The sequence below is a fragment of the Colossoma macropomum genome, unplaced genomic scaffold, assembly GCF_904425465.1.
Source record: "Colossoma macropomum unplaced genomic scaffold, Colossoma_macropomum, whole genome shotgun sequence".
NCBI classification, from domain to species: Eukaryota; Metazoa; Chordata; class Actinopteri; order Characiformes; family Serrasalmidae; genus Colossoma; species Colossoma macropomum.
Window position 1 is genome coordinate 12,586,306 of NW_023494791.1, and position 12,119 is coordinate 12,598,424.

At 40.3% G+C, this 12,119-nt stretch overlaps 1 protein-coding gene across 1 annotated transcript; it reads left to right on the plus strand.

The window, feature by feature from the left end:
- The first annotated feature begins 5,789 nt into the window (after positions 1 to 5,789).
- foxi2 (forkhead box I2) lies at positions 5,790 to 7,618 on the plus strand. The gene is made up of 2 exons (XM_036573421.1): positions 5,790 to 6,405; positions 7,095 to 7,618. Exons 1-2 carry the CDS (start codon positions 5,790 to 5,792, stop codon positions 7,616 to 7,618), a joined length of 1,140 nt encoding a protein of 379 aa, XP_036429314.1.
- The last annotated feature ends 4,501 nt before the right edge of the window (positions 7,619 to 12,119 follow it).

Consider the following 12,119-nt stretch of genomic DNA (forward strand, 5'->3'; position numbering starts at 1 on the left):
TCGTCTCCAGGCTTTTTATTTTGTTCTTCTGTTTTTTAAAGATTAGGTTATGAAAAGGAACAAATCCGTACTTTTCAGCTGGAAAAACTTATTTAAGGTTCACAATTGTACCTTAAAACCACTGTTGTACCTTTCAGGGTACATTTACATTGTTTGTACATTGATGAATGAAGAATATACCTAATCAGTACCTTTATTTCTAACAGTGAACAGTAGGTTGGATTGTAGCAGTGGCTCTTTTATGGCTCTTTTCTGCAGCTGTGCTGTAGGTCAAAAAGTAGAGGTCTCACAGGCCTGTGTGTGACGTTAGGCCGGAATAATTAAATAGGATTATTGTCCTGACCAACCCTAGCATTAGGCAATCACTGTCAGACTGTGCGTCTCCTCCAGCTCTGAGCTCCATTACTCCGCTCATAACTCTGCTCAGCAGTTCAGTGCACTGTTCTTCAAACCATGACCCTCTAAACAGGACTCCATCAAACTCAGCCCATAGATATCAGCTCACAGTTACTTTCAGCTTACGTTTTGCACATTAAAGATGTTCTGATCTGTGTATCCAAGTTGCTGCTTCTTACCACAAGCATAAAGATCAATGATCTAAAAAGAAAATATGACCTCTTTTAGATGGGGTATGACAGAGTTTAAATCGTTTAGTGTTTGAGTATTGAGCTCTTCTATCTGTTATTCCTGACTATACAAACTGGACCATGTCCTGCACATATAGATTGACATATATATCAATGTTCTATCCCCCATGCACCCTGCATCATATTTATCATATTTAACTTGTACTACTTTACAAAAACTGTACATTGCATTGAAATGGTGCATATCCTGGTACATTTAAACGTGTATATTGTGCATATTGTGTATATATATATATATATATATATATATATATATATATATACGCACCTAAGATTTTCACTCACTTTCGCACCTTTGTAAATGTGATGCGACAATAAACGTGATTTGATTTGACCATGTCGCTCAATAAACGAGATTTGGCGCCATCTAGTGATCAGGTTTGGAAGCTGTGGTGGTGGGCGATGGGAGTGCGCGCATGTCTCGTAGAAGCGCATTTGCTCAGTGAGTGCTCTGAACTATTTAATGAAGCAAAGAACCCCTTTATCATGCAAAGAGTTCTAAGTGTTCATGGTTCTATATCAAACCATTTTCTTTACTAAATAACCCTTTAGCCTTAACCATCTTTCTTAAGTGTGTAGAGCACTTTTCATACCGGTGGCAGCTCGAAGTGCTTTACAGACAGGTGATTAAGCGTAACAGTAATATAAGAAACTATGAGTCATTTAAAATCATATAAGACAGACAGATCAAATTGAAAAGACAAATACCAAAAAGAGGTGGACTTTTAATTAAAAGTTAAATTAAAGAGAAATGTTTATGTTTCTTAGGAAACGTGCTGCTGCATTTTGTATGAGTTGTAGATGCATTGTTTTCTTAGGAAGCCCGATAAAGAGACATCTGCAAGTGTGTCTCTCTGAGATAGAAAAGGCCAAACTTTAACAATATTTCTCAAATGATTACAAGCTACTTTATTGACTGTGTTTATATGCAGGATAAAACAGAGCTCCAAGTCTAAGACACACCCAGGTGTCATACTTCAGGTTTGGCATAGAGCCAAGCTTCTTACAAAACAGCTTTCTCTGAATTTTAATCCCAAGGATCAGTAATGCAGTTTTTTCCTGATTTAGTTGTAGCAAATTTCTGACGCATATCTGACGCACGACAGAGTCTTGATTTTCAGGAAGAATGGAAATGTATAATTGCGTGCCATCAGCATAGCTATGAAAACTTATATCATGTTTCCTAATGACACCACCTAGAGGTAACACGTACAAGAGAAAACCAAAGACCCTAAAAGTGAACCTTGGGGGACTCCACATGAAATGTTAATTTCTTGATTAATGATTTCTCAGTGAAACCATGAACTGTCTATTAACTAAATATGATTTAAACCATTCTAAAAGTGTGTATATGAGGCCCACCCAATCTTGCTATGAATGTTATCAGAAGCTGCACTTATTATTAGATTGCACAAGATCCAGTAAGACCAGAACAGAAGGATTTTGCATCAGTGCTGAGGTCACTGACAACATGAACCAATGCTGTCTCAGTACTATGTTTAGAACAAGAAACCTGATTGAAACTTCTCGTATAACTTGCTTGTTATTAGACACACATTTCATTGTTTAAAAACAACCTTTCCAAGACTTTATTTTAGAAACAAGTTTTGAAATTGGTCTAAAAGAAATTACCATGCTACACTTTTTTAGTAGAGGCTTCACGAGGGCACTTTCAAAAGCATCTGGAAAAGTATCTGTTCACAGAGAACAGTTTACAATACTTAAAACACAGTCAAAAACCTTCGTAAGGAGTGAAGTAGGAACGGGTCAAGATTACATGTGAATGAAATTAACTTGTTTATGACAGTTGTAAGCTTCTGATAATTGAAAAAAGAGAAAGATGTCACTACTGATGCATGTGGCTGACCGTTTTTGACCAAGGTTATTTGGCCTGGGCTTTATTAGCGAATGAAGCTTCACTGGTATTGTGTGACTGACTCTCAGTTGACTCGTATGGCCTTCCTTTGACACTTTCCGAATTTCAGTGCAAAATGCAGACTCTGGAAACGCACTGATGTATTTCTGTGTCTAATGTAGAGAAGTGTGTTTAGTGCTTAAGTGTGAGGCTGAGAATGAGCATAAGTGAACTAAATGAACTGCGTAAGTGTAATATTATAATGATAAAACTGCATAATGATTTGATTATTATGATTGTTGCAGAAATCAAAACTGGCCTATCAGTTATGAAGAAGTGGCCAAAGAATTTATTATTATTATTATTATTATTATTATTATTATTATTATTATTATTCTATGTTTTTATTATTATTATCATTGTGTCATTGGCATCAGTTAATAAGTGGATCTCTAATCTGAGTTCTAAAGATTGTATAGTAAGTTAACCCTGCTCATAAAGAGAAGAACATCATTACTACAGTCAGACACAGTGGACACTCATTACTGTTCTGTGTGTCTTTATCTGGCACTAGAACTCTGCAGAAAGTGAAAGACAGAATTAATGCAGTTCAGTATTTACTGATTCTATAGAAGAGCTTTTTACCATCCTGCAATAAAACAATGATCAGAAATGTAATGCAAAGCCAACTGAGAAACACTCTGAAAAGAAGTTAATATGTTGCCATGGCCCTCTCAGTCTGCTGACTTCAACATCAGAGGAAATCTCTGCAATCTGATAACAGCAGAGTGTGACAAACGGCCAAGCAGTCTGATACAGTTAGAAATTATATGTGATGAAGAATATACATAGATTACAGCTGAGAGGATCCAAATGTCTCTTAGTAGGTCTACAGAAAGGTCAGAGGAAGCTTTCAAAGCAAAGAATGGACATAAAGAAAATGTACACTTAGATATGTTTTAAGTAATGTGTGAAAATATACTGTACATATTGATAGTTTTGGTTAAAAAACCTTTTTTAAGAAGTAACTTACATTAAATGTGTGCCTAAATAATTGTCTTCTTCAAAACAAAGAGATGCAATCTTTTTCACATATACAGCAAGTGTAAAATCAAGGTAAAGTAAAGGTAATAAACCACCATTAGCGTGCAATGACGCACCATTCAAACGGGCTCCTTCACTTCTCATTGGCTGTGTGCATGTTGGAATGCTGTCTGTCACTGATAAATAGCAAAACAGCTCACGAGCCCCCTTTACTTTGAAGTTCAGCGCAGTGCTGTGCGGTTACTTCAGGGTGTCCTTTCCTTTTCCAGAGTGACTCACCTACACCTGAAGACTGTTATTCTCTGTTTTTACCACGAGATGGCGCCAAGCAGTAGCGCGTGATTGGGACATTGGAGGGACAGAAATAAGAGCACCGGTGAGCGCTGTGTGGTCATTCAGACGATCAGTGAAAAGAGCTGCAGCGGCTTTGTTTAGACAGCGGTTTGAGACACGTTCTGAGAGAAGCTGATCTTCATTAGGTCTTCATTAGCAGGCGAACAGGAGGCATCAAACAGAGCGACAAGATTTCATTTAGCTTTGACTTTCAAATGACTCAATATAAAACAGCACTGACGGTTTGCTTACTGTACACTCTTATTAACATTAACATTAATACCAAAAAGTGGTTTCTTTTTTCTCTTTTCGTCTCTCGTTTCTCTTTGGACGCAGTAAAAGAGCAGATTTTTCCCTGAAGCTGCAGAAAATTCCCACTGTAGAAACGTCAGTGATGCAGATGACCGTTTTTCTCAAAACAAATGCAGAAAACTATGACGAATAAAGAGTATCTTTGTCTTTTATTTACAAATTAACGAATTCACGAAATAAAAAAAATGAAAAATGCTTTTCATCAAAAATTCCTACGGTGCTGTAGAGACAGCAACTGTGTGGAGTTTTAAAATACTGTTCTTGGTTAAAACAGCGCGCAGAGTACACGACGGTTTATAACACCGCAAAGCCTCTAGTAATAATAATTATTATTACAGTAACGCTCTGAGACGGATGTTAAAAACCTTTTTAAAAAGCAGGTTTAAGACGATGTAAATGCTTCCCTACTCGGTGATCTTATTTATTATTTATTTATTTTATTTGTGACATAGCCCAGTTCAGACCACACTTAATTTGTGGTAACAAAACAGTATGTGTTAACGATAAAGTCAGAGTTCAGACTCATCTGTGATTTAATCTGTATAGATCAGCTCCGGGTTTTTTAAGACTGAAATGAAGGCTGGAAACAACTTAGTACGGAACAATAATACATACTGTAATTTACTGTACATTAGCAGTGACGAAAAGGACATTTACGTTTTAAAAAAAGTAACGATGACAAGTTAATGAAACAAAGCAAAAATGTTTTGAATTGTTTATTAGTATCAACAACAATAACAATTATTTGTATTACAAAATAACAAATAAATACCATAAATAAATAATGACATTATTATTATCATTATTATTATTGTTGTTTTTGTTGTTGTTACTGTTGTTATCAACAACAAAATAACATTATTATTATTATTATTATTATTATTATTATTGTTATTATTGTTATTATTATTATTATTAATACCAACAACAAAAAACAACATTATTAGTATTGTTATTGTTGTCATAATTGTTGTTATTATTTTTATTGTTATTATTATTGTTGTTGTTGCTGCTGTGTCACAGGTATCAGTTGATAAGTTCGCAAACTGTGCCCGTATTATTAATCTAACTAAAATGATTATTGACAGTGAAGCGATGACGTTCAGAAACATCCACACAGTTCATTATACAGACAGGATCCTGAACCGATCTGAACCGGAGGAGGATTTTACAGGATGTCCGCTGTAATTTAAAACCATCTCCTGTAAATGAGCTCAGCCCTGAGAGAGTCGGACTCTCCTGTGTTTCATCCTCTACAGCGTCTGAAGCACATCAGACTCTACTGTACAGTCTCATTAATAAAACTCTGTGTATCTCGGTGGTTCAGAGTCCTGTGGGTTAGTTTTCTCTCTCCGATCCGTCATTACGCTCCGAGTGAACCTTTTCCCATGCGCGCGGTGACCCCGCCCCCTCAACACGCAGAGCCTCACTGATTGGTCGCGTCAAGCCCCGTCCCTCGCGCGCAACGCCTCTATAAACCACTACAGGCCCACCGCGGGCGGAGAAACTCGCGCCACTTGTTGCTCCGCGCGCACTGAGTACCGGAGCCCGGATCCCGCTGCTCCGCGAGCGCGCGCGCTCGCCGTCCGGTGTGCGTGATGAACTCAATGGAGGCGCAGCTGCAGCACGCGGCGCCACCGCACCCACACCATCACCACCACCACCCCGCCCACCCGGCCGCCTTGCAGCCGCTGCCCAAGAGCGCGCACGAACCGGCGGACGTGGCCGCGTACTGCGACGGCTTCTCCTACCACCAGCAGGGCGTGACGCCCTACGGACTGGGTGACTACGCGCCCGCCGCGAGCCCCTACCTGTGGCTCAACGGGCCCACCGCGACTCCGCCGCCGCCCCCCTCCGCCTCCTCCTACCTGCACGCGGGCGGAGGACCGGGCGCTCCCCCCGCGCCGCTCGTGCCTTCGTACGGAGCGCAGAGGCCATACCTGAGCGGTGCGCCTGACCTGGGCTGGCTGTCCGTGGCGAGTCAGGAGGAGCTGCTGAAGCTCGTGCGCCCGCCCTACTCCTACTCGGCGCTGATCGCCATGGCTATCCAGAGCGCGCGCGAGAAGCGGCTCACACTCAGCCAGATCTACCAGTACGTGGCGGACAACTTCCCGTTCTACAAGAGGAGCAAGGCAGGTTGGCAGAACTCCATCAGACACAACCTGTCGCTCAACGACTGCTTCAAAAAGGTGCCGCGCGACGAGGACGACCCAGGTGAGCGCAGGGCGCGTGCATGAGTGTTTTTTTTTTCCCACCCGTATTCGCTCTGTTAGTGCCGCACTGACTGCTCGTTAATGCTTTAATAGAAACACGGACAGTCAGCGCCGGACACAGCGGCTCATCTGACCACTGGACTCATAGTCATAGTCTAGTGAATGAGCTGGTTTAGGTTCTATAACAGAACTTATATCAATTGTACAGGACTAGCCGTGACATCAGTGTCATTTCTTCCTTCCTTCTCTTTCTTTCTTTCTTTCTTTCTTTCTTTCTCTCATGCCAGTATAACATCTTTTAGATTCAGGGCCAGAAATGTATTTGAGCACGTATTTGATGGGTCTGTTTGTTTGCTGTTTATGTTTTCTTCTTGTTTTCTTTCAGGTTCACTTTGAGTTTTTTTTTTGAGTTGTTGTTTGAGTTAGAAACTTACTCAGACATCTGTCTGAGATGTGACAACTAAATACATCGAACATTAACCAAAATGTCGTAAAAAAATGTTTATCCTTCTTTAATTTTATTTAAATGTATTTCTATAATTACAGTATTAACAGCGTTTTAATTGAGTTATATATTGTTTTAATTAAACATTTAATATTATTTAGGCATTTTATTCATTCTGATTGATTGATTGATTGATTGATTGATTGACTCATTAACTGATTGACTGATTGACTTATTTCCTAAAGGAAAAGGAAATTACTGGACGTTGGACCCCAACTGCGAGAAGATGTTCGACAACGGCAACTTCCGGAGGAAGCGGAAGCGCAGGTCGGACTCGAGCGGCGGTTCTAAGGCGGATGACAGTCGATCTGTTGCGGCTCTGAGCGGCTCTCTGTCTCCCTCCCTGCCCGCCCCCTCTCCTCCTGAAGCGGACGCCGCTGGCGAGGCTCCGCGCGGCCCCCCCGCCCCCTGCCTGGCCGGCTTCTTTAGCACAGTGGCCGGACTTTCCTCCTCCTCCTCCTCTTCCTCCTCCGCGGTCAGACACGGCTCTCTCGGACTCCTCAGCGAGCTCTCCAGCCGCAACATCGGCGCCTACCAGCCCGAGCACGCGCCAGTGGGGGAGCAGCACGAGAGCGCGCACGCGGCCAGGAGCGCGCACCACGGCGCGTTTACGGCAGGAGCGCAGAGCGCAGGACACTTCAGCGGACATTTTTACAACGGCTTCAGCGTGAACAGCCTGATCTACCCGCGCGAGGGCACGGAGTTATGATACCTCAACGGGCACATGAGGGGGGAACACCGGGACTGGGGGGCGTGGGGGGAGAGCTTAAAGAGCGTTTCAGCACTGTGCGTCAACCATTACTACCATCAGAGCAGAGGCCCAACAGGGAGTAGATACAGACCAACACTCTGAAAAATAAAGATTCCTAAACGGTTCTTAGCCTAAATTAGCATTCTAGGTAAAAATATCTTTAATTGGTTTAAACCTTTACATTACACTCTCAGAAATAAAGGTAGTAAACTGTCACTGTACCCCTCTCGTCACTAGGGTGGTACCCTCAAGGGTACATCTCAGTACCTTTAGTCAGGGAAAATAACTGTACCATAACACATTGAAATTATATTTTCCAAGTTGTGTTGACTCCACACACCCCGTCTCGTCTCCAGGCTTTTTATTAGGTTATGAAAAGGCACAAATATGTATTTTTCACCTGTGAAAAACGGATTTAAGCTACACAATTATTCCTTAAAACCACTGTTGTACCTTTGAGGGCACATTTACATTGTTTGTACCTTGATAAATGAAAAATGTACCTGATCAGTACCTTTATTTCTAACAGTGTATGTACAGATTCAATTAATAACTATAATATGTAGTGTGTTTTTCACACATCCAAAAAACCATAAAAGTAGTTCTTTAAAGAACTCCACTGAAGGGCTCTTTAGGGAACCAAATGTGGTTCTTCCGTGGCGTGGCTCCAAAGAACCTACTTTGGCACCTATATTTTTTAAGCGTTATTACAAATACATCTAATGAGATGAGCTCAGTGAAGGTTGTATGTGCAGTTTGGAAAAGTCACCTTGCTTGTTGGGTTTTCATACACAAACAGAAATCACACTGAATTTTCTTGGTTTATGTGAACATCAGTTCCACTGAATAATGTATAAAATATGAGCGCAGTCATTGTCATTCTATTCACTGCCTTTCGGTAATAACAGTGCTGATGTGATCTGTTTTATTCATGTTGAACTGATGTACATTTGAATCAAGTGAATTCAAATTTTCAGTGCATATCCTAAAATAGATACAGTGTCCATTTATTACAGGGGATTTCGCAGTGATGAAGTGGTTGACTGGATATGTGAGGAACATTGAGACAGTTTTTGTTTGTTTGGCATGTTTTAGTGTTCTCCTGCTCTAGCGCACCTGATTCAAATGCACAGCTTATTAACAAGCCCTTGTTGAGCTGCAGTGGTTGTGTTAGAGCAGAAGAAGTGTAAAATGTAACACGTGATCAGGAACCACTGACCTAAAATGAAACATGCTGATGGTGTTGAATGCAGAGGAACCCATCTCAGAGTCCCTCTTTATCTCCACTCGTTTTATTGTGCATTTTTTTGTAAATTATATACAGGTATTTTTTAAACTATTTATATTAAATTATGTATTTTTGCAGTCCGTTTTAGTAGAGAAAGCTATATTTTCTATTGGGATTATAGTAAGTTATGAAGAGAAAAGTATTTTGACATGCACTCTCAAAAGTAAAGGTCCTTAAATGGTCCTAAGTTTGGCCGTACGGTGTAGGAAAAACTGTTATCGTGGAAGTTTTTCTCCATCCAAATTGTTCACTGAAGGACCATCAAAGGTTCTGTAAATTTTTATGGCATTTCTCCAAAGAACCCATTTTGGGCACCTTTATTTTTAAGAGTGTAAAATGCTAAGTGCCACTAACTCCTTCAGCTGACCTTCAGCTTCATCATCCACGTATTAAAGTGCAAAGAATTTAATCCCTTTGAAGAAAATGACAACATCAAAATGTCTTCTCTTAATCCTCAAAAGTCTTTGTATAATTTTTCTTATTATGTTTATTTGCATAGTTTTCTCTGACTTTGTAGAATCCTTTTGTACTTTTCATGGATGTAGAATTTAAAAAAAAAATCTAAACTTACAAACTGCAGTTCTTAGATGTTTTTTATCTTCTCATTTCAGCTATAAAAATAATCTTAAACTACAGTCTTGCTATGCATAAATATCCCAAATACAGAAACTCACTGTTAATAAATAAGTGACATTATCACTCTTGAGTTTTAAGGAAACTGAATCAGTATTTTTATTTGTGCTGGTGGAGTCGATCATGACACTGGAATGAAAATGTGTGAGCAAAACTGACTTCAGGTTTGGCTTTGAGTTCATTAGATCAGCTCAAATCAGCACCAGTAACACTGTGGTAAATAAAATCTTTACATGTCTACCATAAATGATCAGGACACTGAATTTCACACACATTGCTAACATCGTGCCTTTGATGTGATTTATAGAATGAAAATTAGAACTAGGCTATAAAGAAGCTGCTCTTCAGTGATAATAGTTTATGTCACACCTGCACAATTTCAAACACAGTCTAAGTGAACTGGTTACACCCTGTAGCCATAATTGGTATAATCACCACAGAGGACAACTCAGAAATAGCTTTAAACATAGTTGTAGCATCAATACACTGCTTTCATGTACAACTTAATTACCCTCAGTCTTTTATTTCTTGCATTACAATTTAATTTATATTATAACGTCGTGTGAAGGCAAAGGAAGCACTTAGAGAGATGGAATCACATTGTGTTGAGCTGAATAGATAAACAGTTGCAGAAGATTTTGTATTCTTCATAATATAATTATGATGTTGCTGCTTATTTTATCATATATTGCCAAAAGGCAAGTACAAGATACATGACTCAGACAGACAGATAGATAGATAGATAGATAGATAGATAGATAGATAGATAGATAGATAGATAGATTAGTCTTTTAATGTGCTTTTAAAACAGGTCAAAGTCAATCAATAAGGTCAGGTAAGAGGTTATACTTGATTCGGCTCAGTTCTAAGCTAAATCTTCTATTCATCTCCATTTAGACCTGAGACTGATGTGATCTTCCTCTTCCTTCTCCTCTATTATCCTTGCTTGCAAAAACGGATATGTGAAGAGGCCGCTTTCTGGTTAAGCAATAATTATTATTTTCGTGTGTGCCATTTCTGGCAGATTCTGCTTATGATACAGTGTGCGAACGGGTCAGCCTCCTTTGCTGGACGAGAGAAAGAGAGCAAGAGAGAGAGAGAAGGAGAGAGAGAGAGAGAGAGAGATAGAGAGAGAGAGAGAGAGAGAGAGAAAGAGAGAGAGAGATGTATTCTTTCTGGTGGAGGGCCAAACCCTCAGCACAGATAGCATGGCTGAAGCCTCAGTCTTATTACAGAGAGCCAAAGAAACAATGGCATTATTGTTCTGCGTCTGTCATGCCAATCCACATATACCAGAGCAGCCAAGCTAAGGAGAGAGGAGAGAGAGAGAGTGAGAGACCTAGACTGAAAGACAGTAAAAAATAAAGGAGGTTACCTTCCTCCTTTTGTCTTGCCTTCTTTAGGACTGTTTGCATAAATGCTGGGAAGAACCCAACTGGTCGTTTGGAGATTAGGAGAAAACTCCCAGTAAGAAATTCCCTGAAGTAGAAGGGTAGTGCCACCCAGGAGATGGCGAAGAAGTAGCGGGTTCCACAGAGAGGGAGAGAGAGGGAAAGAGAGAAAGAGAGAGATTGATTCACAAAGGCAGTGTCTAACATTTACCTCACAGGAAGACTCTCCTCAAAGTAAGGATTACACAGTGGAATATCCCCATCATTACTCGTCTGCCCCCACCCCCGGCTCTGCGAAGCTCTAACACGGTACAACACGAAAGCAGCACAAACGCCTTGCTCTGAGAACCGCTTTAGTTGTGGTGACCAGTGTGAAGATGCTGTTACAAAATGTCTGTAATGTCACGTAAAGAAGGAACATTGCTGACAGTTTCTTGTCGATGTTCTCTTCATACCTTCCCAGGAGCACAGATGTTCTACTAAAGCAATACTTAGCTGTAGTGCTTCGTAGTAAGATCTTGTTTTTTCTGTACGGACAGCATGTGGGGCCCCTTTTTCCACTGAGCCCTTTGGTCCACTGCCAAGTGTGAAGTCCTCAATTAGTGAGGGCCCGAGTGGACCAGCGTGGCTGACCTTCAGCACCTATTTTAGTGTCCCCTCCATTCTTAGCTGTCAAAAGCTTGTCCCAGGATAACCCTGAGGCCCTCTCTGTGCACTTCACAATCATATAGGGCAGTTACTTTCTTCCCCAAGCTGACGATACATAATTTACAGGACAGGCAGAATTCACTGAGGCGAGCGGGTTGGGATATTCTGAAGTTATTTCACATTCATTACTGTCTATATATCAAGATTGTGTAGGTAACATTTCTGAGCATTTTGATCTGAAAATATCACATTATGTGTACAGATATTAGAGAACTGATTTGTACGATATACAGTACAGTTCAAAAGTCTAGAATCACTTTTCGTATAAACAACTGCTGATGTTTTATTCAATACATAACTTGCTTATACATTGTAGACTGAATTACCATATATTAGGCACCAGAAGATATTTTAAAATGCTTTATTCTGTGTCAAATAATATACTGGAATTATCTACCTACAGTAATACTGGAATTTCTTAAGTTATCTGCCATCATGT

Coding starts and splice junctions, on each gene's coding strand:
- foxi2 (XM_036573421.1), top strand. CDS start 5,790: ATGAACTCAATGGAGGCGCAGCTGCAGCACGCGGCGCCACCGCACCCA. Junction 6,406..7,094: donor GCGCGACGAGGACGACCCAG/GTGAGCGCAGGG, acceptor TATTTCCTAAAG/GAAAAGGAAATTACTGGACG.